The 27,706-nt window shown below is 44.3% G+C and overlaps 5 protein-coding genes across 5 annotated transcripts; 2 read left to right on the top strand and 3 right to left on the bottom strand.

Annotated features, from left to right (window-relative positions):
- Positions 1-264: 264 nt before the first annotated feature.
- Positions 265-4,919, bottom strand: prph (peripherin). Its single transcript, XM_003973131.3, has 9 exons — positions 4,285-4,919; positions 2,905-2,965; positions 2,492-2,587; positions 2,038-2,202; positions 1,820-1,945; positions 1,516-1,736; positions 1,203-1,255; positions 948-1,021; positions 265-869 (listed from the first exon to the last, which is right to left on the bottom strand). The coding sequence occupies exons 1-9, from the start codon at positions 4,821-4,823 to the stop codon at positions 798-800; spliced, it is 1,407 nt and encodes a 468-aa protein (XP_003973180.1). The 5' UTR covers positions 4,824-4,919; the 3' UTR covers positions 265-797.
- Positions 4,920-8,669: 3,750 nt separating this feature from the next.
- pmela (premelanosome protein a) lies at positions 8,670-13,770 on the bottom strand. Its single transcript, XM_029827414.1, has 12 exons — positions 13,601-13,770; positions 12,748-12,843; positions 12,488-12,634; positions 12,157-12,291; positions 11,880-12,041; positions 11,512-11,796; positions 10,485-11,432; positions 10,224-10,397; positions 10,034-10,136; positions 9,665-9,870; positions 9,485-9,575; positions 8,670-9,231 (listed from the first exon to the last, which is right to left on the bottom strand). Exons 1-12 carry the CDS (start codon positions 13,656-13,658, stop codon positions 9,078-9,080), a joined length of 2,559 nt encoding a protein of 852 aa, XP_029683274.1. The 5' UTR covers positions 13,659-13,770; the 3' UTR covers positions 8,670-9,077.
- A 2,530-nt stretch (positions 13,771-16,300) lies between these two features.
- Positions 16,301-19,163, top strand: cdk2 (cyclin dependent kinase 2). The gene is made up of 7 exons (XM_003973094.3): positions 16,301-16,767; positions 17,140-17,217; positions 17,298-17,418; positions 17,518-17,688; positions 17,808-17,909; positions 17,987-18,190; positions 18,292-19,163. The coding sequence occupies exons 1-7, from the start codon at positions 16,652-16,654 to the stop codon at positions 18,394-18,396; spliced, it is 897 nt and encodes a 298-aa protein (XP_003973143.1). The 5' UTR covers positions 16,301-16,651; the 3' UTR covers positions 18,397-19,163.
- Positions 19,164-19,434: 271 nt separating this feature from the next.
- Positions 19,435-22,180, bottom strand: LOC101070464 (olfactomedin-like protein 3A). Its single transcript, XM_003973129.3, has 3 exons — positions 21,985-22,180; positions 21,049-21,334; positions 19,435-20,962 (listed from the first exon to the last, which is right to left on the bottom strand). The coding sequence occupies exons 1-3, from the start codon at positions 22,081-22,083 to the stop codon at positions 20,178-20,180; spliced, it is 1,170 nt and encodes a 389-aa protein (XP_003973178.1). The 5' UTR covers positions 22,084-22,180; the 3' UTR covers positions 19,435-20,177.
- Positions 22,181-22,260: 80 nt separating this feature from the next.
- On the top strand, positions 22,261-27,503 carry avil (advillin). The gene is made up of 21 exons (XM_011613697.2): positions 22,261-22,335; positions 22,500-22,663; positions 22,753-22,823; positions 22,942-23,016; positions 23,103-23,299; positions 23,363-23,471; positions 23,545-23,655; positions 23,989-24,194; positions 24,280-24,358; positions 24,451-24,549; positions 24,705-24,858; positions 24,948-25,048; positions 25,210-25,347; positions 25,429-25,587; positions 25,680-25,862; positions 25,928-26,076; positions 26,153-26,297; positions 26,464-26,652; positions 26,722-26,790; positions 26,864-26,974; positions 27,152-27,503. The coding sequence occupies exons 3-21, from the start codon at positions 22,764-22,766 to the stop codon at positions 27,263-27,265; spliced, it is 2,448 nt and encodes an 815-aa protein (XP_011611999.2). The 5' UTR covers positions 22,261-22,335; positions 22,500-22,663; positions 22,753-22,763; the 3' UTR covers positions 27,266-27,503.
- The last annotated feature ends 203 nt before the right edge of the window (positions 27,504-27,706 follow it).

Here is a 27,706-nt window from a genome sequence, read left to right as displayed (position 1 = left end):
TGTACAAAAATATTTATTCACTGCTGTACTTTTTTTTTCTTTTAACAAATCTGCACATTCAATACATATTGTCAATATTATATTTATCTATATTTTTCTAGATATTGCTTTTTTGGTAGATGTCAATTCTATTTTTTTATTCTGATGTGTGTGTGTGTGTGTGTGTGTGTGGGTGTGTGTGTGTGTGTGTGATGCATTTCAAAACATTTAATTCCAACTTTTTTTTAATGTTACGATCTTAAGTGGTCAATGACAATGCAGATGGTTGCTCTATCATTTTATTTGAACAGATTCATCACAAAGCACATTCAACAAATCATTAATTTCCGTTTGGGACTGTCGCATTTTTAGTATTAATGTGTTGCTAATGATCAGTGAACGAGAACACCTGTTTTCACAATAGAAACATTTCAATTCTTCTAAACATCTGTTATTTCTCACAAGATTGGTTTGTTTAAACATCATTGGAGATGATTTTGTAAGCGATAGCAATTGCACGGAGAACCAAAACTCTGTACCAGCCTGTAGTCCAATATTTTTAGTGTGATTGCACTGTAAATTAAGGCCTCGATGGTCTGTTAATAAGGTTGTGTTGAACGGCTGTTGCTGACACAAACATTTAGCAAAAACTGGGTGGCTTAAATAGCACCAAAGTGACACTTTCTAAAGGGATTCATTCTACTGAGAGATTCTTTTCCAAAACACAGACCTAGAAGGAATGGTGAACTACTTAATTCAGTCAAACTCTCCCATTTTTCTTTTGTTGCCCTCATTGTTCTGGCCTTGACATTCTCCAGTTAGTTTTTGTCATCTTTGTCATCCTTGTCGGTTCTGTCAGAGTCCTTCTCCCGCTTGGTCTCCTTCACCACCTGATGGAAAAGATTCATGTTTACTTTTAATGTTGAAAGACAATTATGATCAGTGTGTTTTAATAGAAACATTTTAACCTCTCCATCTCTAGTCTCTACTGTCTTTATCACCACAGTCTTCTTCGAGTGGCTGCTAGGAGTTTGTTCATAATCTGGAAAAGAAACTTTAATTAACCATAACTGATGAGGAATTGAAAGAACATTATTCTGCATTTAATTTCTGAAGATCTTTTTGACATTTATTTTTCAGTCACGTGCAGTTTTTACTTTTTCCCCCTCCATCCACAACTACATTCTACCTGAAACTCTATGGTGAAACGATCAATAACTTACCACTAACACCAAAGTGGTTACTCATTCCAAGGCTGATCATTGGAACAGCAATCCTGAAGAAGAAACATAAAGTTAGTGTGATTTCTAACTTTTTGTCTCAAAGTAAATGCTTTCATTTGTTCAACTGGCAGATGTCATGTTTTTATATGTCATGTTCTATCATCCATCTGTGTGAGTTAGTATGAAAACATCAGCATCACCAATGTAGCACACACACACACCTTCTACAGGTCTGGGTACCTGCATGTGCTTCTTTTATTTCTTGAGAAAGCTTCAAGTTTAAAATCTAATCATTAACCACATCACTACCCACCTGCTCTCCTCTCCTTCCAGCAGTTTACGGTAAGTAGCAATCTCAATATCCAGGGCCATTTTGACATTCAGGAGGTCCTGGTACTCCCGAAGGTGGCGAGCCATCTCCTCCTTCAGGTGGCGGATCTCGTCCTCCAGCCTGCCAACGTTGTCCTGATAGCTGCCAATTTCGTTGGCAAACTGGTCCTCCATGTCACGCATCTGCCTCAGCAGAGCTTCGTTCTAATGAGACAAAAGCACTTAGAGCAAAATGCAAGATGATAACGGTTGATACTGGAAAAACAACAGTGGGGTTTTTGGCTCACGGTGTTCTTCAGGGCATCAATCTCACAGTTGAGAGACTGAATCTGCCTCCTGGACTCATTGGCCTCCTGCTTGGCCTGCCTCAGAGAATCATTATTGCGCTTTGCCGACTCAGTCAGGTCAGCAAACTGGAGGGACAAAAGAAGACAACATGAAGTGATGTCTTTTATTTTATTTTTTTTCAAAGTGCGTTGATGTGTGGTTGTGTTGATGGGTCCACCTTGGACTTGTACCACTCCTCAGATTCCTGCATGTTCTTCAGGGCGATGGTCTCATATTGAGCCCTGATGTCCCTCAGAGCACCAGTGAGGTCTGGTCTGGATCCACCGTCCACCTCCATCTTTAGCTGCTGTGTCTGGACAGTCACTTGGACATCCTGGATTTCCTGGAAGCAATAACATATGGACAAGCAGTCAAAAACAATTTCTAAATGCTTTTTTCCCCTCCCCCTTTTTGTTTTCATCAGAGTTAAGACCAAGATACCAACATTGTTCATTTTTAGGAAATGACCCTAAGCTCACTGAAGCACTGCTTTTGCTATGGGACAAAAAATTCTGATTTTCATTTTGAAAAACTAATTAGGTCTCAAATATTGTCCTCTCCTCACAAAAATGGATGCAGGTTTGTGCAACAGCCTGTTCAGTCTGCGAGACAGAAGCCACAACATTACTCACTTCATCATGGATCTTCTTGAGGAATTCAATCTCATCCATCAAAGACTCGATCTTCCGCTCAAGCTCCAGGCGAGCCAACGTGGCATCATCCACATCCTGATTTGGATGGGAAACAAATACTGTTTGTTGCCATAGTTACACAATTTCATTAACTGCAAAAAAAGGGCTCATCATTATGAAAGTACTTTTCAAAATTACATTACAGTGTGCCTGAGACCATATTCAATTATGTTTTAGTGATTAACACGGTGATATTGTGATTATGAATGTAAGCTGCACAAAACAGCATTTAGTTACATTTTGAAAATAAAATAATAATAATAAAAAAATAAAATAATATATCTGTCCCACAAGTGTAGTAAAAATCTGCTTTGTCATTCCAATATGGCCATTTTGGTCTGGTGAGTATTTACCTTGCGGAAGGCAATCAGGTTATTTTCGGCATCCGCCCTCTTCTGAGCTTCATCCTCCATCCTGGGGGACAGAAAAGGAAAAATAGGGACAAAATATTTAATTGGTCTAAAACGTTAAATCCATCATGGGTGCAAGAATGACCATTTGACCCACGATAAGATGATGAAAAACATGATTATTTGATCCAAGTCTGATCCAGGCTGAGGTTGCACCAGCTGGCAAAAAGCTCTCAAGATCAATTTGCTAATTCATTCCTGTAAAAATGGAGTTTGAAACAGGGTCCTTTGGGATCAACAATTGCATTAATGTGCCTTCTCTTCAGTTCAATAAGGTCAACAGGGACTCAGCTTTCTTAACAATGTGTTTTTGAAAATCTTTTTGTGTGTTGTACCAATGTTAGCTAATATGCAATGACAGGAGCAATTAAAGCTCAACAGTTATGCTAGAGTCTATTTCAGTTTGCTCATTTCTTTGCTGTCTTTGACTGATGGTCAATGTCCTTTGAGAGCAGACGCATGTCCAGGCTGGACACAAAGTTGATTAGCGCAGAATGCACCGCCCAGTGCGCCCCTGCTTACTCATCTTTAATTCATGTCAGGTTGCAGGGGTCCTATTGTCCTAATGGGGACTCTGGCACCATCCCATCAGTACAGAGGGACACTGAAAACACACCTAATGGAGCCATTGAACCAGATTGATTTTTTTCTCACTACCTACCCGCCCCACCTCCATTCCTGCCCGTCAGAGGACCCCACCCTTTTTTCTGATCCATCAACCCCTGATTCATCTGAATGAGAACGTACATAATGTTTCAAAATGTCAATAAGTCTGGAAGAGAATCGATCATGGCCAGCCGAGTTTGGCCCGTGGTTTATTTCAAAACCAAACAAACCAAGGTTTACTGTACAAAAGCTACCTTAAATAGTTAGTCAGGTAATTCTCTTGGATAAAAAAACAATATAACTAGATTATCTTAAAATTAAATGCTCGCAATATTGAAGCGTACTTAAAATGACTTCATTGCACAAATTCAGTATATTTATCAGCTTGGAAAATCAAATGTCGCTGGACTGGCCTCCGTCTTTCATGTTCAGAGGAGATGCGTGCTGCACCCTGCTCTGTGTGCCACGCCCTTCGTCCCCCGTCGCGACTTGAACTAAGTAGCGGATGTGGAGGGTCCAACATCTGTGAACCGACTGAGGAGCAGCTCAAATGTACTGCTTAATATTTACTGCACAGCAGGGAAATCACAGGCGTTATAATGGAAATTTTAGTGTACTAATATTTTAAGACAGAATTTTACATTTGTCTTTGTTAAAATGTGCGCTTCCAGCATCTCTGATTGTCACATTATGCATAGACGCACTGTTGGTACCCACCTCTGCTTGACCAGGACCAGATCTTCAGCCAGGTTGTCCCTCTCGAGCAGGTACTGGTCCCTCTCCTTTCCTATGGCTTCCATTTGGCGCCGTAACTCCCTCAGCTCCTCCTGAAAAAGGTCCGTGGCGCGGGTGGGCTGACCCTGCTGCTGCTGACCTTTATACTGGCTGAGCTCCTGCTGCAGCATGCCGTTCTGCTGCTCCAGGTAGCGCACTTTCTCGATGAAGCTGGCGAAGCGGTCATTGAGCTCCTGCAGCTCGGCCTTCTCGTTGCTGCGGGTGGTCAAGAACTCCTGGTTGACGGCCTCAGCCAGAGTGAAGTCCACCTTTTCATAGGAGAGGCGGGGAGCCTGGCTGCTGGAGCGGGAACGCTGTTGGTAACTTGAGCGTGATGCCACCACAGGTGATGCCGAACGCATGTAGCGTCCTCCGGAAGCAGACATGCGGGAGGACACGGGGGAGTAAGAGGACATGGAGATGAGATGGGGGCTTCCAAAGGTGCGGCGGTAGGAGGTGGAGGAGTACGCTGAGTTGCTCATGTTTGGTCTTGTTCTGATCTTGTCGAAGGCTGCGGGGCTGGCGGTTTGGAGATGCTCAGGAGGCAGCAGAGTGAGGAGAGCTGCGAGGTTTTATAGACGCAGGCTGGCTGTCCCACCATCCTCACACTGCCCCCGCCCTCGTTTATCTTTACCCCACCCACACAAAACCTCAATCAATCACTGGAATACGAGCTCTGGCCACTCCCCGGCCTTCGGAGAAGGACCCTGCGTCCCGGCGTGTGACTTTCCCCTGCACTCTGTCTTCCTTTCTGTCTCCGCAGTTCCACCCTTCTCTCCAGAGCTCATGAATGCTTCCATTACTGTTGACGTCTCTTCTTCCTCAGCCTCACTGTGATTTATGTCAGTTTTGGCCCTCGGCATTGGGTCGCAATCAGTACTGGTGCTGTTCCTCTAAATGACCGGTCCCAAATCTGCCACAGGCCCTCTTATTTACTTCTCATTGAGTTATTGTAAAATTGTGGCTTTCATTGATTCATATCTATAAATATAAATATATATTTGACTCTTTTTCCGCTTCCATCTGTCTGGCCGCTCCTCTTTGTCTCTCTCTGCTTTTACGGTAATGGAATACTTTATTGATATTCTGGGCGTCTGGACACCATGACCGTGCATTTTTTTCCACATCCATTTTAAATATTCCATTTCCAATCATTTGGGCAATTCTTTCTGAATAACTTTGCACTTCTGATGAAATGTCTTGTGTCATTTCATCAAAGTTGTGCGAAGGTCAAAGAGTTCATTTCAAATTTCTTCACCGGTTTATAAAAACCGGATGTATTATAATTTTCACCTCGAGTCTCTCGCTCCAGTATTTTCCAGATCTGGTTGCATATGTTGTAGTAATTTAGCAATCTGCTCGACCACCAATGAAGACCTAGCACAAAATAACCTTCATGAGCTATGTGTGTGTTTTGTGGTGAATCTGATAAAGATCCATGTGCAACAACTAGAAAATTCCCACAAAATAACATTTCTTTTTCTAGTTCTGCATGTATCTGTTGAGTGAGAGCTTGGCCAAGATCGATTAAAACAATTTGCACTTTTCATTGATTTTTAAGATTCTGTATCCATTAAACAGCTCCGAATAAAGTATCACTGGTGGCAATATTCCGTCCTGTCCTGCTGACCACACGTGTGTGTGCATGCGTGCATATGTGTGTGTGTGTGTGCATGTGTGTGCATGTGTGTGCATGTGTGTGCATGTGTGTGCATGTGTGTGCATGTGTGTGCATGTGTGTGTGTGTGTGTGTCCTGCAGTCATTTTAATTGAGGTGTGCAGATAGGCTGTAAATCTCATAGAGTTGATGTCATTCTGAGCATGCTCTGTGAAGACTAGGTGTGGTGGTGCGATGCTCTCTCCATGTCCCCTGTGCTGGCTCTTCCTCATCTTTTTCTGCCCATCTTTACTCTCCAATAAGTGATATAGTACTAAAAACTAAAAGAAAAGTACTAAATATAATCCAGAGCAACATTCATACTACTGCACAGTAACCAGTGGGGTTTATTGAAATCAGTTCTCTTTGAATTGTTCAATGTAAATCTGATGCAGTGTTGTAACAAAAAATAAACCTCTTTGTCATTTCCAATCAGGCTCTTACACACTTCATCTGTCTGCATGCACACTTGCTTTCTGTGTGAATGCTGAATGTTAGTCGTAGCTCTGTAATCTAATCAACCTGCTTCATGGTCAGTAAGTCTCTCCATTGCCTCCCTTCCCCCACATCTCATCCTTTGTTTCTCCCTCCACTCATCTCATCTTCTACTTTTTCCACTGCATAAATAGCACAAACTGGATTTAAAGGTGTGTATTTCCACATATGCCATAAGAACGAATACTGATAACGGCATGTATTTCACTGGGCATTAACTGGACTGTGTCAGTCGCACAATCACCAGCCAGATGTTGCCATTAATGATTGATCCATCTGTTTTTCCAAGAATTCCCAAAGGTAGTATGGATTCAATAATGCCTGCTCAGCAGTATCAGGGTAGAATATCCCTTCCTGTTAAAGTCACAGTGTCAGTGGGTCCTTTTTTAAGGCCATATTTGAGACCTTGATGTGTAACATGTGCTTTTGTTTAGGTGCAAATGGGTCAGTTTTGCCTAAAAAACATGTGGCTTATAGTAAAAAAATAATTCTCAAATGCCAAAGAGTTCTAAGTCATTCCTTCATTAATTTTTATAGGACATTACATCGGCTTTGCCCTGTATTCTCCTGGCAAATCCCCTAATAACAATAAATCAAGAATTTTTTTGCACTGCAATAGGTGCTCTGTTGTAAGCTGACACCTCCCCTTCCTGGCATTACAACAAATCCACTTTTTCATGGAGCGCGTGATGTCGTACAGGAGTGATTTTTAAAAATGTATTTTAATCGACTAACACAGGCAGGCTGTGAAGAGGAAAAAAGACTTCCTTGTTGTTGCGGAGAGGCGGTAGTCCTGGAGAGGATGATGTGTCCTCGTAAAAGCAGATCCGGTAAGAGTCAGGAAGGTTGTTGGACGTAAAGAAGAGATGCTCATCTGAAACAGTCAGAACCTTCCTGAAGATCTGGGTTCCGGCTGCAGCGCATGACCAGAACGACACCTTTACAGTCAGAATGATGAATGGCCACGTTTGGCCCTTAATTAAATGGAAGCCTGCAGTGATACACTATTCTGTTGGAAGACTGCAGATTTGGAATATTTATGAATGTAATCATATTAAGACGGAGTGGATGGACACTGAGGAGTAGTATAAACACAAATTAAAACACTAGGAAAGCTGTGCAACTGAGATTAATTCCACCGCATGTTTTGCAGATGATGAAGGAATAATGTCAAAAGAAAAAAAATCATTTCAAAATGAGACATTAAGAAACGCAGTTTGTTACATTATTGCATGTACGTATCAGAACCGGACTGTAACGCATGCATATATTTATTGATATGGCTTTTGTTCCCTTTGTGTGGGGCAGGCTGCTGCAGTGACATCATCCAGCCCTGCAGCCCATCATGCGATGAACATGTTAGCATCAGCATCTGTGTGTGAGCTCAGAGCATTAATGGAACCTGTAATGTCACAAAGAGGGATGGATGGTGCAGCTGCCATGACCACAATTTCAATTAGAGAAGAGAATTTACAAAATTTCCCATTTACAGTATAAACTGTGTATCGCTCTCTACCTCTGAGTCATAATGAATCATTTGGATGTTATATTTCTTAAATTACAAAAGGTTTATTTAGATGGTTTCATGAGATGTTAGGAGCAGCAGACACGAACTGAACCCCAAAAGGCAGACACACAGGACTGAATAGAGTTGACTACTTTACTGAAAATGTGGCAGTAGAATTCCACAAAGAACCACAGCTGGAAAACTCTTCGTCGCAGCAGGCTGGGTGGCACAAACAGACATGTGAATGAGCAATCACGGAGAGTTGAACAACGAATTGGCAAAGATGGACACGTGGACCAGCCTTTTAAACAGGAGGAAGGTGTAGATGATTATCTGGAGATGAGGCGCACGGTGGGTGTAAACCAGGAAGCAGCCCCACCCAGCCTGGAAAAAGAGAAGGGAAACACAAACGTACAAGGAACAGAAGGGGAGGGGGAGAGGGAAAACTCCTAACATGAGCAGTGTTCAGAGTGTAACTTTGTCTGTAGCTGCATTTGTCACTTTCACTTCATGTTTTCAGCAAAATTTCTTTAATAATTTATATATTTTCTAATGATTCTTGATTCAAAAGTTTGCCATTTTAACACTAAACAAACAGGCTGACATGAATGAATTTGTTTGTCTGGTGGATAAGTTTATGTAAAAAGGGGAAATAAAAACAAGCTTTGGTTATTTTTCTGTTGTTTTATTCATTGCAGGACAGCAAACATAATATAGCTTAGAGTTGTCAGTGATTTGATTACATTTTTTACAGATCATGAACAGAAAATAAATGTAATTTTTTTTAATAATAAGGCTACAAATAGGAGAATATTTGACGTTCTCTATTATCGGTCAATGGAAATTAATATAAAATAATATAGGTCAAAATGAATACTACTTGAACATCGATGTAATCCTTTCTCACATGATTCGGTCCTCCGTGGGTGTTCTTGAGAAGGATCATCTTAATTTACATTAAACTGCCTGTGGTTATTAACAGGGGTTTACGGTTTTATGGACACTGAAGCATTAGATGGTCACAGCTGGTAACTGGCAGCTGTTGTGGATGTCATGTGCCTGAGCTGATGGTTCTGTTCACACAGTCCTCCCCTGAAGGAGCGGGCGGCTCTCTCCTGGTGACTGCCGACTCAGCAGGTTCCACAGCAACAATGGCACCGACGTTACTGCTGACCTGCCCCCGTTACTGTCAGCGCTGTCGTCTCTCAGAGGCTGGTACTGCTTGAATCGCCTGTTTGGAGACAACTGGCATGAATGAGGCTGCTAATTTTGATGTGACAAAGATAATTTTAGAGTGTTGTAGGTGTGGGGCCTTTTTAAATATATGTTAGACTTCAATAGAACAGTCAGATTGCCCTGGACATGCTAAATAATTGCTAAGAGGGGAGGAGAGGGACAAAGAAGCATGCATACGGTCCTGCCAACTGACATTTAGTCAATACTGAAATTCTGAATGAAGTCAGTTGGTGATACCAGGTTCTTACCTGTACATCAAACCAACCAAGCAGACCACGCATGCAAGGACCATAACACCCAGAACTGTGGCTGCAGTTCCAGCAGGCGTACCGGTGGAGGCTGAATGAGAAGCATATTAGTGATAAGAAAGGTCTCTGCAGAATACTGAGATACTTTACCGGTGTTTAGTTCATTTAGCTTCCACCCACCTACTGTCACACTGACTCTAGCGCTCGCCACGGCGAGACTGACGTCATTGGTGAGGGAGACGTTGATGCAAAACACTCCGGAGTCATTGAAGAACTGGCGGAGGATCAGTTGACAATCTGGAGAAGGCGCGGCCGCGTTACAGACGGTTTCCATCGGTGTGATACAGTCAGCGTCCGAAATAACCGTGCACACCTCATTTGGCAAGCTGAAACCAAAACAGAGGTTTTTATTTTGGCCAGTGTTTACTAGAAGAAGGTTGTTGTTAAAGAGTGTTGCTGGTGCTATAGAGAACAGTCAGTTGGAACAACTTCATTTCATCGTTGTGCTTTTAAGATGGAAAATTATAACCCCATCACATTGCTGCTCACCTCCCCTGACAGGTAATGGTGACATCTACTGCATTCTGATCCAACTCAGTCTCCAGTGACACCACATTCAACATCTGTGTAATCTCTGCACTTTCAATACCCTCTAAAGGACAGAAACACAGATCTCAGCATCACAAAATATGGCACGAAGGCCCAAACTAGCATAATGGAAAAAGCTGCTTTCACGTACGGACAACTTCCACAGAGGTGGCGAGCGTGCCGTATCGGTAGACAATGCAGTCAGCGGTCAGCTCTGGTGCTTGTCTCTTGGCTACAACAAGGGGAACTTGTGCAGGATCTGTTTCTGCCTCAGCTTGAACTTCATTTTCATCTGGGACAGCCTCTTCGTTAGCTGCAGCTTGCTCTAAAGAAATTGATTTGTTTTATTTTACATTTAAACAGAAACAAGGACATCACAGTAGTTCAATAGCATCATTAGAGGTGAACTCACCAGTAGGAGCTGCTGTTGCTGCAACGTTATCCTCAGCGGCCTGCACTTCAGCCTCGGCATCAGCAGCTGCCACTTCATCTGTAGCTGCTGCCTCAGTAGCAGCAGGGGCTACGATATTATCAGCAGGTACTTCTGTTACAGTTTGGACAACTTCGGCGGCAAGATCGACAGCGGCAGCAGCGGTAGCCTCAGCAGCATCAGCGGCAGCTTCAACATTATCATCAGCCACAACGTCAGCAGCCGCATCTTCAACATCAGCAGCAGCAGCAGCTTCAACGTCAGCAGCAGCAGCTTCAACGTCAGCAGCAGCATCTTCAACGTCAGCAGCAGCATCTTCAACGTCAGCAGCAGCAGCAGCAGCTTCAACGTCAGCAGCCGCATCTTCAACATCAGCAGCAGCCGCATCTTCAACGTCAGCAGCGGCAGCAGCAGCTTCGATGTCAGCAGCAGTGGTAGCTTCAGTGGCATCGGCAGCTACATCATTGGCCTCAGCTGCAGCTTCATCTGCCTCTGCGACAGGTGCAACTGAAGCAGCAGCAGCGGCAGCATCGACGACAGGCACATTTCCTTCAGCTGTTTCTGTAACCACTGCGGCCTCGGTGGCAGCAGCTGCATCTGCATCTGCGGTCGCTTCAGCTGCCGGTGCCGCGGAGGTGGCAGCGGCGACCTCACCTTCGGCAGCTGCCGCTTCCGCCTCTGTTCCCTCTGCAGCGGTTGCAACATCTGCCTCGGGAAGAACGGCTGCGTCCACTGCAGGCGCCACTGAAGCCACTCCCGCTTCTGCGGCTACAACGGCGTCTCCATCAACGGTGTCCACGCCTGCTTCGGCGGGCTGCACAGATGCAGCAAGTGGAGTGCCGTCTGAGGCAGGAACATCCAGAGTGATAGCCTCCCCGCCTTCAGCTGGGGCAGCTGCAGCTGTTGGGTCTATCACAACAACAGGAACAGCTGGAGGACAAAAAAACCATCTATTCTAAGGAAAAATGATAGAAGAAGAGATTTTCCAACGCACAAGTTCAAGTTTTACCAGCAGTGGGGGTTCCGCAGCCACTGGGAATGCCTGCCATGAGGACCACCTGAGGCCTGAAGGTGCCAACTGTGAGGTAGGTGTGCGTGACAGTCAGCGCTCTGGAGATCAGAGTTCCTGTGCTGTCTCCAAAGTCCCAGCTGAAGCTAACATCTGCACCGCTGAGATATTGGCTGGGATCGTGGAGCTTGACGGTAAAAGCAATGGCCTGGTTCTGGATGAAGTTTTGGTCGTTCTGGTTGACGTCGTTGACTTGGGCGAGAGATATGGTGAAGGGAATCTGGTCTGGTGGCAAAGGAGAGGGTGAAGAGTGATGAAGAAGGTTGCTATGAAAACAGCAATAGGGCAGAGTGCCGCTGTTCAACCACCTGTGATGCTGAAGGCTGTGGAGGCGTAACCAAGAGGGATGAACTTGTTTTTGCCTCGGCAGTGATAGATGACAACCTCCATGCTGTAGGAGCCCAGAGGGATGTCGTCAGTACCGATGGAGAGGGAGGAAGAAGGCCCGTCTGCTACCTGCCAGTATCGACCTGAAGCAAAAGATGTTTCTCGAGTAATTGAACTTTATCTTCATTCTTTTTGAGATCCTGCGTTTTTTAAAATGTATTTTGAGATTAAGCACAATGTGACCGGGCCACTATTTACCCCATGTCTTCCACACAAAAATGTAGTGGGATTTCTTCTTCTGGCCCCGGTTGAGCGGAGTACCGTCAGGAAAAACAGCACTTTGGTCAAGGTCCTGGTCTGGATACACAGCCTGTCCTGCCTGATACTGTTGTCCTGAAACATAAATTCCACTGGTGATTGTTTCTTACTTTTTTTTACACCCATGACTTTTAATTGGACTTTTAATTGGACTTTTAATACGTAATCGTATTTATATAATCAGACTTCTCATTTTGCCCATTTGCTTTGGGTTTTTAGCACCAAATTTGGCTGTATAGCAACTTGGAAACAACTGCAAAGGTCGTCTTACCATTGATGGTGCAGTTTTGTGCCCAGACCACCTGCCCATCAGACAGTGCCGTCTGGTTTGGTGGGAAATTCAGGTTAATATTAAATGTTGTTTTTGCTCCCGTCAGGGTGGGCCCATCGTTTTTCAGGTCAAAAGTCACTTCGCCCCCTGGAAACGAAGAAGAGGTTAGGGTTAAACCTCTTTGAAATTGGCTGGCAAAGGGAGTTTTTAGGACACTTTTGGTTGGTTTCAGAAACAGCAGAACAGAAAAGGAACCTCACCAGTCCAACAGTTCCGGAATCTTGGGTCTCCATCTTTCCACACGGGATACATCCGCGTGTTCCATGAGCGATAACGCGTAAACTGACTTTTAGGCTCTGGAAAAAGTTCAAAAGTCGAGTCAAGTTGAGCTAAATGATTGATCTTCATACAAGCAGACGATTTTTCCTGAAGAGTTGTGGAGGAGTTTTATATAAAAACTGAGCATAGAAGTTTAGGTAAATGAGTGCAGATGCTGAGCAGGGATGAAGAGTGTCGGGGGTTCTTGTCCGTGGGAGTCACACGACCCACAATCCCCCCCAATCTCTTTCATGTGACTCTCAGCTGAGCAGCATCGGTAATCCCAGTGAGAAGAATCCAGACGAATGGATCACTGGGTTTTCTCTCAGTGTGTGTGTGAGAGAAAGGGAGGTGTGTAGGAAGAAGGGTGTTATTCTCCTCTTAATATCATGGCATATTACTTTAAGAAAACTTTCGGATGTGGGTTTGACAGACCCTGTAATTCCATCGAATCCCGTAAAAACAACATTTGTAACAGCTGAACGGCATCGAATAAAAAAATACCTTTTCTGTCTGGTTCTGAGCATGAAATACACACTTGACTCCACTTTAGACATGGGAAAATGCTCATTTATATTTGTCGCAGAAATTAAAATACATTCTTGTCGCATCACCAAGTGCGAAACCTCCATCTGATATAATTCAGACTTTCAAACTTGGATTTTCTTCAGCAAACACTCAGACTCTCATAACTGTAAATAAATTGTACTACACCCTTCAATTATTGATTGAAGAAGGAAGAGGACAACAAATATTAAAAGTATAAATTTTAAATGAGAATTTTGATATACTCACTCATTGCAGTGGCGAATGAAACGGCTAAAACCAGCAGTGCCAGTGTCAGAGCCCCCATCTTTAATGGTTTTTGTCTCCTTTCTCAAGGTCCCGATCCTCAGCCAGGCGTCCTGGACCCTGACACAACTTCAAGAGACTTGGCGTACGCCCTCCTGGCTCTTTTTAAGAAGTCCACAGACCTGAATTACCATAAAATCTATTCTCACCTCTGACATCACTGGGAGTCTGGAATCTGACCACGCCCCCCTGAACTTTGAAAAATGTTAAACCCGTCGCATTATTGTATTTATTTCTGTGATCATTTTATAATCTCATTTTATTTAATGTTTCTTTTTAACTTTAACAAAGTTGTCATAAATCTTTACATTGTCAATAAATTAACCCAATAAAGAGATCAGGAAACAATGTAAGTAAAATGGTTTCATACAAAAGATGAGATGGAAGATTAAAATTAATTATAAAAAAAAGTAATGAATGATAGTTCACGTGGTGGTCTGTAGGGGACTGGGCCGAAACCCAGAGGGTTCTTGGTTCAAGCCCTGGTGGCGATGTAACTTGGGAGGTGTTTCTGGTGGCAAGGGAGGTGCTAGCATGCCTTCAGAGCACTGCTGATGTACCCTTGAGCAAGGTACCAAAGCCCCCAAATGCGCTGGCCTTATGCAGCTGGGGTAGACTTCAGCCTCCAGGGCCCCCGTGAGCCTGAAAGGGATCAAGTGGTCACGAAGATACTTCGTACTCTATTCACAACGTACGCAGAAGGAAGAGGCTGTGGAGGGAGCTGCGTGAGCAAAGTCATGCATACTCTACTTTTGATGACTTGACCTCACAGCTATGTGTGTGTGTATGTGTGTGTGGGCATCACAAGACACCACCGTGTGTGGGAGGCTGATCAATAGCATCCTTTTAGTCCCTGGGTCATTCTTTTGTATCCTGCTGTCCACCTCAGGCTGCTGCATCTCTGAGAATTTGTGTTCACAGTGGCCTGCGCGCACACACACGCACACACTTAAAAAGCACTATGATATCTATCTGAATAAACATCTGCACATTTAAAGGGATTACCTTGAATCTAATGTTATTCATACATACATAGATTTTCTCAGTAAAATCCTTGCAAACCTCCAGACAGTTTCAAAAAAATGACTTACTTTTATTCAAATGAAGAATATTTAAGTAGCTCAAGCTAAAACGTCAATAACTCTTGTAACAAGATCTACTCCAGTTAATTATTTATGAACTCCTCATTGCACTATTTCTATTAAGCTTTAAAAAAATCCTATAGTAAAAATCCTCACATAAAGAGTCATCAGAAATGGACTTATTTATGTTGTAATACAACATTAATTAAGACTAGATGCCATAGAGGCCATTGTTGATTTTCAGTATTTATTACTTTTGTTTTTCACTCACTTTATGTTAGTCTCAGAAATTAATTTGCTTTGTTGTCTTTTGTTCCACACAGAAATAAAATCAAAGAATATGAGGGGGAAAACAAAGCAATGTCAGAGAGGATCTGATAAATCATTGAATCCATCATAATTCTAGAGTCATTATCAGCACTGTTACGATGGTGATTGGTGATGTCCCATGCCTCTGAGAATGCTCTGTCTGCTCTGCATGTGACCCCCCTCGTGTGTGTTATCGGCAGAATCCAGGGGGAAATAAATCCTGCCAGCGGAGCACCTGACTCAACATACCACAAACAGACACAAAAAGAGCGTAATGCTCTTTCTTCACTGAGTCTGCTCTGGTTTCATATTTTGAATTTCAATGTGAAGTAATGCCAGGTTTCTGATGAGAAAGTCACCAAAAGTAATGTTAGTATAAAGTTTGGTATAATGATACGACCGATAAATGAGAGACTTAAAGATAACACAGAATATGGAAAGAGAAAACAGGGCATTTTCTTGTTTGGAGGGCTTGTCCAATAAAATTCATCAATAGATTTAATATCTGTTTATTTCATTTATAGCAACTGGCATCCATTACCCCTAACAAATGCAGATTAATATCATCGATATATTTTGTTTACACACATGCACTTAAGGCATCCCCATTAGTATGTGGTTCATAGTGGATTACAATTCTTTGATCAACCTGTAATATCCAGAATAATTCCTACTAACCTGACACATGCTCAGGTCTAAAAGAACTGCCTGCTGTTACACATGTCGCCGCTAGAGGGAATCACTGATTTTACCCGCTATCATGAAGTTCCGTTATATATCTTAAACCACAGAGTTTGACGCCCTAAAATATCGTGTTATATTTATCCTCAGAATAACGATGGCATGGGTTGTATCACTTGATAGAGCTACAAAAAGTACTTAAAATATGTACAATTGAAATGATAGAAATAACACAATATAATAATAGACTAATTTTTATAATTACCCAAAGTTTATTAAACATTCAAATCTGGCTTCCGGCTGTACGCTTTGACGTAAAACGCCATCGGCGTCTCAAGACGTCACTGATGCGTGTGATGCATAGTTTGATTGTGACACCAGCGTAGCACAATTAATTTACATCAACACATACATTCGATCAAACGAGTAGGGCATTTAACTTTTCTTTTGAACGAAAACAGCATTCTGACAAAAAAAAAATCCTAAACCTAACAGAACGTTTTTCCACAAAACGTCGTAAAAAACAAAACGCGTTGCACACCGCCCGGCGACTAGAGTGGTCGGTGCGCCTAAAATCCAAAACAAACGCCTCCCGGCCAGGCGCGGGAAACGACGCTGTGTTGGTTTCCCCACAGTGGAGCTTCTGCCACGACTATATCCATATAAACTAGTTTTATTATCAGCAAGAACGACAAATGTTATTTTGTTCTGACCTGGTAAAGTTAACCCTGGAGCACCAATTGTTCCAAGGCTTTGGCTTGTCCGGAACATTTAACGCAGCCCAGAAGAGAAGATAATTGCATGTTTGCCCGCGCTGCCTGTTAACGTTCGCCTGTACCCGCGGAGCAGCTGTTAGCTCACACAAAGAGGGGAGCTTTGCTAGCCTAACGTCGCTAGCCAAGCAATCAACAATACTAAGAACATGGATGCCTTTCAGAAGGTGGAAAAGATAGGGGAAGGGACGTACGGAGTGGTTTATAAAGCCAAGCACAAAGTCACCGGCGAAACAGTTGCTCTCAAGAAAATTAGACTGGAGACGTAAGTTGCCGGTTCAGGCTACTGGGCACTATGGTAGAGGATGCTAATGTAAATGTGGCTAACTTTTACTAAAGTACTGCTACATTTGATTAATTGGTTGTATGTGTGTTTAAGAGTCAAACGTCAGAGAGTTAAAAACTGAAACAATCGGCCCTTTTCAACTATCAGTTTCTGTAAACATGCATAAGTCACAAGATTTGCTGCCAGACTACTTCTGTTTCAATAATTAGCATCAGTCTTTATTTCTTTTTTACAGTGTTCTGGATAGTTACTGACTGCTAATCACTACAAAAGAGAGAGGCCTAAATCTCAGATCCAAATATGAAGTGTCACTGATTTAAACAGTTGCTAATAAGTTACTGTTTGTTACAGAGAAACAGAAGGTGTGCCCAGCACTGCCATCCGAGAGATTTCCCTTCTCAAAGAACTCAGTCATCCGAATATTGTCAAGTAAGTGTCTCATTTTACAACGGCGTTGTCTGTTTTTCTGCTTTCCTTCTGATCCCAGCATGCATGTTCACGTGTTTCAGGTTGCGGGATGTCATTCACACCGAGAATAAGCTCTACCTGGTGTTTGAGTTCCTCCATCAGGACCTAAAGAAGTTCATGGACTCCTCCACAGTTACTGGTATCCCGCTACCTCTTGTCAAGGTAAACTATAACTAGTACAGCAAACAATGTCTTATCATTTATAAATGTAAAATAGGTGCAAGCCTGAGGGGCTAGCTTATATATATCTTGTGTTTTTAGAGTTATCTGTTCCAGCTGCTGCAAGGCCTGGCCTTCTGCCACTCTCACAGGGTTCTTCATCGAGACCTGAAACCTCAGAATCTCCTCATCAATGCTCAGGGAGAGATCAAGCTGGCTGATTTTGGCCTGGCGCGAGCTTTTGGTGTACCTGTCCGCACGTACACACATGAGGTAACACATCTAAACGGCCTCTTTGCCTCAAAAGGCACCTTCAAAATACACATGCATGATGGTTATAGCTTTGTCTATTTATTTAGCCTGAATCTTAATGCTTTTGTTGTGTTTCTTAGGTTGTTACGCTTTGGTATAGAGCACCAGAAATTCTCCTGGGCTGTAAATACTACTCCACAGCTGTCGACATCTGGAGTCTAGGATGTATCTTTGCAGAAATGGTAACACCTTAAGCGTGTGTGGTTTGGAAATGTTCTGGTGAGGATGCTTAATTGCCTTGCTGTCCTTTGCCACATAGGTCACCAGGAGGGCGCTTTTCCCTGGAGACTCGGAGATTGATCAGTTATTCCGAATCTTCCGCACACTGGGAACACCGGATGAGACAGTCTGGCCAGGAGTCACCTCTCTTCCCGACTACAAGCCATCTTTTCCCAAGTGGGCTCGGCAAGAGTTATCCAAAGTGGCTCCTCTTCTAGATGAAGACGGGAGAGAGCTGCTCGGGGTGAGAACGGTTTCTTAAAAACTTCCTGTTTTTGTCTTTTGTTTCCTGTTTAAAGTTTAGTGTCATAACTGACTGGGTGCATTTCTTTTGTGCTCTGATAGGAAATGTTGAAATATGACCCAAACAAAAGGCTGTCAGCAAAAAACGCCCTCGTGCATCGGTTCTTCCGCGACGTCACCCTGGCAATTCCTAACCTGAGACTCTGAGTCAAGCAAAACCTCCCATTTCAATAAAAAAAAATTGTCTACTTGGTTAGCAATGAGGATCGCCTCGCTTCACCCGCCTTATGTCCATGAGGGGAATGGACAGAAAACTACAGAGTATTTTTGATTATTTTATATATTTGTTCATACCTTAAAAGCAGCTATCAAGGCGACAGCTGTCCAGAGAGGGTTTTTCACTAATTAACTGTAATATTTTAATAATAGCATTGTAGTGCATATATTTTTGAGCTGTTGTCATTTTTGGTGTCAGTGTTAATTCTTGTTTGAGTGTGAGAAATTGAGAAGTTTTAGTGGGGTAGTTATGTTGGCTTAGGGGGGAGACCAGGTTTAAATAGTTGAAAATGGTTAAATGCGCTTTTTTGGGGATAGTGCAAATCAAAAAAAACACATGCCGTGATGATTATTTCTTAAAGAACACGATTGACCAATCAGGAAATGTTCTTTCAGTTTGATTCACAGGTTGAAAATTCTGGTTCTTTTTGATCTTCATGTGTGAATTAACGCAGGGCTCGTTCATCCTCAGCAAACCGAAGTTTTGTACAGAAAGTTCTACAAATGTTGCATGTTTTTACTGAACTGAATGTGCTGTTGGCATTTCTCTTCCTGATTTTATTCCAGACTCACTGTTTTTACGCATATTGTTAATTTACAGTTTGAGAAAATAAATTTGTCAGTGTTTCTGTGCGCGTGGGTTGTTTGTTGGCGACAATTTGAATGGACAACAGGAAATAAATACCTTATAATTTTGTTAAATTATCCTTCCACGGCTTTATTATTTGCCTTTTATCTCCATAAACCACAAGGTGTAGTTTATTTAAATGAAAAAGGAGAAATGGTTTGTGTTATTGAAGTTTATTTCAACCAATAGTGACAGTTTTGTCCAGCATCACCTGATCACACTGGAGTATTAGAAAATAAGGCTGTTAACCTTTGACCTCTCGGTCTTAGATTTCGCTAGAGGAAATCTGTGTCGACTTCAACATAACCAGGAGGGTTAAAATAAAATTAAAAGGTGACAAACATTCATACCTGTGATTTATTACACTGTAATAAGCTTAGAAATACAGATTTTGATGGCGGTGGACAAAAAACATGCAAGTATTTATTAAAAAATAAAGGAACGTACTTTTTCTTGTCAAATTTACTGTTATTTCTTTTAATATGGCAAGTTCTTTTAATATGTGATGCCAAGATCACAAAAGCAACACATTTATTTTTAAGGATTGTCAGCACAACTTCTAAATGTTAAATCCATTAAAGATTGTGTCCATAAGATTACATCTAAATCAAATGACACATTGCTACATCCTGATACATTCAAATAAGACTTTTGTTCCGGTTGGAGATGAAATCTTGGGAAAGTCAAACTATACAAATGCTGAAACCAGCTGCGGCTGCAGCCGCCCACGCTGAGTCCAAGTTCAAGTCACCAAATCTGATTTGTAGTGCAGAGGACGAGCGGAGGTTTTAGTCTGGTCTGTGTCCACGACTCCAGTCCATCTGTGGCTGAAGCACTCAAATGCTTTTACTGTAATTGAATATCTAAATAGCTGGCCAGCCTCTTAAAATCCCGTTCCTCTTTCGATTACATAGCCGGTTGAATCAATGTTGCTCCAGTTTTCGGGACTTTGCTAAATGGATTTGTACCACATTGGACATGTGCACGTTCAGAAAAGAACTCCAAAGATACAGGACACTAACTTATGCAGGGAAACTGGTGGCTAGAGATATAAAATGAAACTTCTTCAGCAAACATGTTTGCCTCAGATCTCTAGTTTCTTCTTCAGGACAAGCTTGTATAGGATCTGGTAGCCATCGTCCCAGGCGTAGAGAAGCTTCTCCTGGGGGTTGTACTTCAGGCTGGAATGGGCTCCGTAGCGCTTCGGGAAGTAAATCAGCGGCGCCTCCTCGTTGCTCACCATGCCGTTGACGTCAAACACACACTGGACGCGGGAGCGGCCTGGCTGCGGGGTGTTGTAAGCCACATACAGCGTGCCGCAGATGACAAACGCCGCCTCTGCGTTCTCCCTCGGGCAGTTTGTGTCCCACATCTGCTCCATGTCCAGCGACCTGGCGTCCAATTTAGCCAAAGAGATGTGCCTCTCGTTCTGCCGTGTGGCGTAAATGACCCACAGGCCTTCCTCATCCACAGCCAGGTCCATCATGGTCTCGGGGTTCAGGCTGTACACCGGGACGTGGTCCTGCGCCGGGAAGACCGCGCTGTCGGTCACAGAGCTGTTCTTCACGTCATATTTGAGCACCCGAATCTCCTCCTGTTGATCGATGTAATAGAGGTGGTTGTTGTAGACGACGTGGCCTGCCCCCCTCCAGGCCGATGGCAGCTTCACGCTCGTGGACAGAGATGTCCCCGCCGAACGGGTGAAGTCCTGCGCAGAGGAGAACTCATAGACGGTGTCTTCGTCCGTCCCGTTAAAGACGTAGACCTTCCCGGAGCCCCGGCCCGTGTCTTTGGTCCACATGCCCTTCGGCCCGCCGACCCGCTTCAGGATCTTCATGGCTTTGATGCTGGAGATCATGTCGCTGCAGTCTGCAGACCGGAAAAGTTCGGGAATGACAAACACCAACTTGCTTTGGGAAGAAACCTTTCGACCGCCAGGCCTGGTCGTGTCTCACCTGACAGTCGGAGATACTTGGCCTTCTGCTTCTCCTGCACCAGCGTCACCTGCTGCTCGATCAGCTTGTCGTCCACGTCCACACAGGGCTGAACGCCATTCTGAGTCTCCAGGTAGTCCAGCTCGCGCTCCACCCGGTCCACCCTGGTCCCCACGCTGTCCAGACTCGTCCTCAGCACCTCCTTCTCCTTGTCCAGGTTCTCCAGCTGGGAAAGCATCTGTTGCTTCAGTTCCCGCAGCTCCGACGCGTAGCGGGCCGTCTGTTCGTGCCACTGGGTGATGCGTCCCTGGGAAAAAGCCCAGTCAAACCCAGGTTTGCACTCGTCTGTTCACCTGTTTTAGCTTCAGTGATGCCACCAGTTATTTTGCTCAAACTGTAGTCATAAAAAAGGGCCAGAAAAGGATTTAATTCTACGTCCTCTGTGTAAATACGGGCTGGGACGGGACAGTATAATCACTGGGAAACATCTGTGACAAATGACCGTGTTCAGCCCACACATGGCAAGCATTCCCAAATGTCCTGAAGCCAAACACTGAGTCCTGCCGGCTCAGTCCGTCCCAGACCGCGACCCCTGCTCCCCCCCAGGCAGAGGAGCAACAGGAAAAGACATTTTCTGTCCAGGTAACGACCCTGAGGTCCAGACTCAGAACTACCTAATACGTTTTAAAGCATACTGGATCCAGCAGATCATCGGCACTTTGTAGGCCTCCTCAGAGCAAACCAGCAAATTTACGACTTAAATTAAATCCACTAATTGCAGATCTGCTGTTTTAACAGAGACAAGAAGTTTATTTTTAGATCTCAGTTGAATTTTTCCAGCATTTCTCCACATCTACATTCCAGGGCCCATGCCGACTCCCTGAGAAGTTTTCCCCTTTTCTCTCTCTTGGATTCTAGAACTTGTGGGCCCGGCAGGAAGCAGAAAGCCAGTCTTACCTCAATGGCGAGCAGCCGCTGCTCCAGGTAGTCGATGAGCGCCTGGTGCTGCGCAGCGGCGAAGCAGGCCAACGCAGCCAAGATGACGAGTCGCCTCATTTTCAGCCTTTTCGGCTCCTGCAGAAATGTTGGACTGGAGTTCGGGCGAGGGAGTGTGTGGTGCAGCCAGCGGATCCCCAGAGGTGGGCTGGAATGTTTTACTAAGCGGTCTGGGAGGGGCCAAACACAACTGCTGCACATGGAGGCGAACGGGGTTTGAAATTTCCACCTAACCTTTCACCTGATGCCTCCAAAACGTGTAAAATCACATAAAGTCTGTTGTCCGAGAGCACGTGAGCACATTTTAAAGAGGTGGAGTGCAGAAAAAAGCTAGAAAATTCTAAAGTTAATTTCCCACATATTTTAATCTATTTTTGAAAATTAACACACACTGCGGTGGTGAGGATATTTGTGTATGAGTACATTTGAATAGGAATCAATTCTTTTCTTTTTTTAAAAAACACATTTGCCTGCAGGACAGGACAGCAATGTGTCTTCCTCCGTCATTGGGCAGAAGAGCATGAATACCCCTGAAACATGCAAAACGGAGGCAAATCCGTCCAACCCGCGGGGGACGGGGATTGAAGATTTCCTGCTGCCAGACGGAAAATTGGACAAATCACGAAACGAAGGAAGACAGGTACGACGTCTCTGATGATGGACTACTCCAGAAGCAAAAGATCAAAGGCTAAAGCTGTGTGTTGATGTTCTCATCCCTTGTTGTTAAAGAAAAAGGGGCGATGGAGTACACGTTCAGAGCCATAACTCACAGCCCTGGGATTCTAATCTGGAGAATTGAGGTAATCTGATTACAAACACTGTATTTGCTTTAATGCTAAGATGAAAAGTCGGCTCCATAAATGGTAAAACCTGTGGTTTTTGGTGGAAATGTAATAAACACCCTCTGCTGTGCAACAGAAAATGGATCTGGTGCAAGTGCCCGAGAAGTGGTACGGAAACTTTTACGAGGGTGACTGCTACATACTTCTGTCTGTACGTCTGAGAAGATGAACACTGGATCGTTGTGGTTCTGGCCGGCCATGTTTTTCCACTCTTGTGTGTGTGTTTTATTTTCCCAGACGCAGAAGGTGAGCAGCTCCCAGAGCTACGACATCCACTACTGGATCGGCTCCAGGTCCACTCAGGACGAACAGGGCGCCGCGGCCGTTTACGCCATCCAGCTGGACGAGTTCTTAGGATGTGCTCCGGTGCAGCACCGTGAGGTCCAGAACCATGAGTCTGATACCTTCAGAGGCTATTTTAAACAAGGCATCATGTGAGTGCGGAGACCCTCCCTCCATTAAGGCCACCCTAAAGCTCACCCGCCTGTTGTTTTCAGCTACAAGCAGGGCGGAGTGGCTTCGGGCATGAGGCACACCGAGACCAACACCTACGACGTCAGGAGGCTGCTCCATGTCAAAGGGAAGAAACGAGTGATCGCAGCAGAGGTTGGACGCGTGGCTCGAAGGTCATGGGGTGTCGGTGGGCAGAGGAAGGGTGTCACCTTCTGTTGTGCTTCAGGTGGAGATGAGCTGGATGAGCTTCAACCTGGGCGACGTCTTCTTGCTGGATATCGGCAAAACCATCTTCCAGTGGAACGGACCAAAGAGTAACAGACAGGAAAGGCTCAAAGTAAGACTGTCCCGAACCAGCATTGGCCAAAGAACTCTCTCTCTCTCTCTCTCACACACACACACGCACGCACGCAGGCACGCACGCACGCACACACACACACACACACACAAACACACACGAGGCACACAAATAAATCCCTGCTACAAATATCATTGGAATGAAAAGGAATCATAAGATGCTTCATTTTTTCTGTGGCGCTTCAATGTAAACCTGTTTATGGAAGCATTTTGTTCTCTGACCATCAGATCTCTTTTATCTGTTTTAGAAAATGCTGAGCAAAGCTTAGAATCCGATTTGTTGCATTTGTATTCTTCATTGCCTGATTCGCAGGGCATGCTCTTGGCCAAAGACATCCGAGACAGAGAGAGGGGAGGGCGGGCACAGGTCAGAGTGATCGAGGGTGAAGCCGAGAGCGGCTCCCCCGAGAGCATGGAGATGCTGAGCGGTGTTCTTGGACAGAGAAACTTTGAGCTTATGGACGGTCCTCCAGATGAAGCCTTTGACCAGGAGCAGAAATCAAACCTGACGCTCTACCAGTGAGCCTCCACGTCTGTCCTCAGGATTCACTCACATTTACATGGCGGGCGGGCATTTTGTCTCACTTGTACCTTCTTTTAACAGCGTGTCAGATGCTGACGGACAGATTAAAGTGGCCGAAGTGGCCGCCAGACCTCTGACGCAGGATCTCCTTGATCACAATGTAACAAATATTAAAAGGAAGGAGGCTTCATTCAATTGGTGCTAATTAAGCTTTTCTTTTGGGATGTTGATTAAATCTAATGTTCTATGTAGGAGTGCTACCTCTTGGATCAGGGAGGGACAAAGATCTTTGTATGGAAAGGGAAGAAGGCGAGCAAAGTGGAAAGGCAGGCTGCTATGGCCAGAGCGTTGGTGAGTGTTTCCTTCACACACATTTGCATGAATGAACCTGCTCTTGTGTGCTGTATTTACACAGCATCACGCCACAAGTCAGAGCCATCCCAAAGTTGTTTAACTAAATGACAATTTAGGCATTGTAACTGAAGTCTTCCGCCTGGCCAATGCAGGAGTACATCAACGTGAAACGCTACCCGGTTACGACAAACGTGGAGACGGTGAACGACGGGGCCGAGTCGGCTCTCTTCAAACAGCTGTTCCAGACCTGGTCTGTAAAGGACCAGTCGCAGGGGCTGGGCAAGGTGCACACGAGAGGGAAAGTGGGTACGTGGGCTTGGACCGTTACAAAGAAATAAATTGACAGAGAGTCATGAACTAAAAAAAGATTTCTATCATTTGTTTGACAAATTTAGCTCACGTCACGCAGGAGAAGTTTGATGCCTCTCTGATGCACGTGATGCCCGAGGTCGCTGCCCAGGAGCGAATGGTGGACGATGGCACAGGCCAAGTGGAGGTATCTGTCATAACCAGACCTACCGACAGGGGGCGATGTATCCATTGGTTTTACATTTGATCGTATCAAAAAGCTTCATATTCAGAGCTGGAAGCCCTAAAACTCACATTATACACCTCTGAGCTTCAGACATGCATGTTTGACCACTGTGAACATTTCAGATGTGGAGGATTGAGAATCTGGAGCTGGTCCCGGTGGATCCTGAATGGTATGGCTACTTCTACGGAGGAGACTGCTACCTCGTTCTCTACACTTACCTGGCTAACAATAAAAAGTCTTACCTGCTCTACATTTGGCAGGTGAGCTAAAAAGGTGGCAGATTTTTTTGGTTTCTTTTTTCAAAGAAATTAGCTCTGGGAGAAATTAACTCTTTTTTTCAGGGGCGACATGCGACGCAAGATGAAGTGGCAGCTTCCGCGTTCCAGGCGGTGACCTTGGATCAGAAACATGACGGCAAGCCAGTCCAAGTCAGAGTTACAATGGGGAAAGAACCGCGGCACTTCATGGCAATCTTTAAGGGTAAAATGGTCATCTTTGAGGTAAGACATTTATTACTAAATAGTTTTACGGACTCATCAATAAACCTCATTTCAGAAAATTGAATTCCTTTCTTCCTGGTTTGTTCTGTTAGGGGGGCACCTCTAGAAAGGAGTCAGCAACTGATCCGGAACCGCCAATCCGGTTGTTTCAGATCCATGGTTCTGACCCATTTAACACAAAAACCATTGAGGTTCCGGCCCTGGCCACCTCTCTAAACTCCAGTGACGTGTTTTTGCTAAAGAGCCAAAGTGGAGTTTACCTGTGGTGTGGCAAGGTAAGAAAACAGACATGGATGATCAAAAGGTGTCAGAATTCAAGTGCGACTGTTGTCGTTTGCAGGGCTCCAGTGGAGACGAGAGGGCCATGGCGAAGGAGGTCAGCTCCGTGATTGGCCGGAAAGGCTCCGAGGAGATTGTCGCGGAGGGGCAGGAACCTTTTGAATTCTGGGAGCTGCTCGGAGGGAAAGCCGCCTACGCCACTTCTAGGAGGTGACGGCGACACAAATAGCCTGGTGACATTTTAAAATGGTGGTACATCAATTTTGATGGGCTTGTCAAATCCCAGATTGCAGCAGAGTGTTTTAGACCACCAGCCTCGCCTGTTTGAATGCTCCAATCAGACGGGCCGCTTCATTGTCACGGAGGTGACTCGGTTCACGCAGGATGACCTCAGCGAGGACGACGTCATGTTGCTCGACACGTGGGATCAGGTAGGAAACTAACTGGACGCTTACAATATACACCAGCCTGGTAACAGAAATTACACTTACAGTCCATAATATCCTACTGGGTTAGAGGGGAGAGTCAGAATGTGTCGTACAAAACACAAAAAACCCACCTCTCTTTTGGGATCCTACTTCTTCTTGTTGCTTCCAGGTCTTTATCTGGATCGGTAAAGAAGCCAGTGAGGTAGAACGCAAGGAATCCCTGAGTACTTGCCAAGAGTATCTGCGCACTCACCCAGGGGCCAGAGACCCGGACACCCCCATCGTCCTGATCAAGCAGGGGTTCGAGCCCCCCACCTTTACTGGGTGGTTCACAGCCTGGGACGCCACCAAGTGGAGCGTGAGCGATAAAATGTTCAGGTTAAAGAATGTCCGGAAACACCAAAGAGCAAATGTGTCTTTCTTTAAGGATGGGAAGAGCTACGAGGAGCTGAAGCAAGAGCTGGGAGACGTAGCCTGCCCAGTCCGTGTCACACCTGTACGTATGTGAGGTGTTTCAAACATTTCAGAGACCATGAGCTGCGTCCACTAACGCCATTGTGACGCCACAGCAGCAGGAATGCGGCAACGGCGAGAAAACGCACCAGCTCTTCCGACCCGATGAGCTGGTCCACAAACTGGCCAGTGAGCTGCCCGAAGGTGTTGACCCGACCCAAAAAGAGGTTCGTTTTTCAACTTTATTAATAAACATAGAAATAAAAGTGGTGCGTGTTAAAAAAATTGTAATACAACACTGCACTGGTTAAACCCCATAAAATTCTCTAAATCGCATTTTTGAGAAAAGTTTTTCTATTTTTGAAACAATGGACCAAAACCAAAATATTCAAGTTTATTTTCAGAAACATCTCTCCGACTCGGACTTCAGCAGCATTTTTGGGATCACCAATGAAGAGTTTGCGGGCCTGCCGAGGTGGAAACAGCTGAACATGAAGAAAGAGAAGGGCATGTTTTAATATTTACCACTGTACCTCTGTCAGTAGTGCTTGTTTTATCATTTTGATTGACTTTCCTGTTTGAAACCACTTTGGTACAAATATTGGGTGCAGATATCAAGATGTGGAGCAGCTGCGTGTCCTCCGGCCTTTAGAAGTGCTCAGCTACAAATGAAACTAATAAAATAACAAATGAAAAGTAAAGAGTGACAAAGAGGGAATAGCGGCACACTTTGTAAAAATTATAGATGGAATGAAGTTCAGGCACCTATATTTTCATACAGAGTATTGCTATTCCCTCCTTGGAACTCGTTCCCATTACTAGAATATTTGTTATGAAATACGATAAAACAAATTATTTAACCGCATGATTTCAGTATTTCCACAGTTCCACTACATAATCTGAGACAGTAGAACAACTGTTCTTTTAAAATCATATGATATATTGTTTAAATCAAACAA

The sequence above is a fragment of the Takifugu rubripes genome, chromosome 19 (assembly GCF_901000725.2).
Source record: "Takifugu rubripes chromosome 19, fTakRub1.2, whole genome shotgun sequence".
NCBI lineage: Eukaryota > Metazoa > Chordata > Actinopteri > Tetraodontiformes > Tetraodontidae > Takifugu > Takifugu rubripes.
Note: the sequence above shows the minus strand (reverse complement) of the source record. Positions and strands in the feature narration are given on the sequence as shown.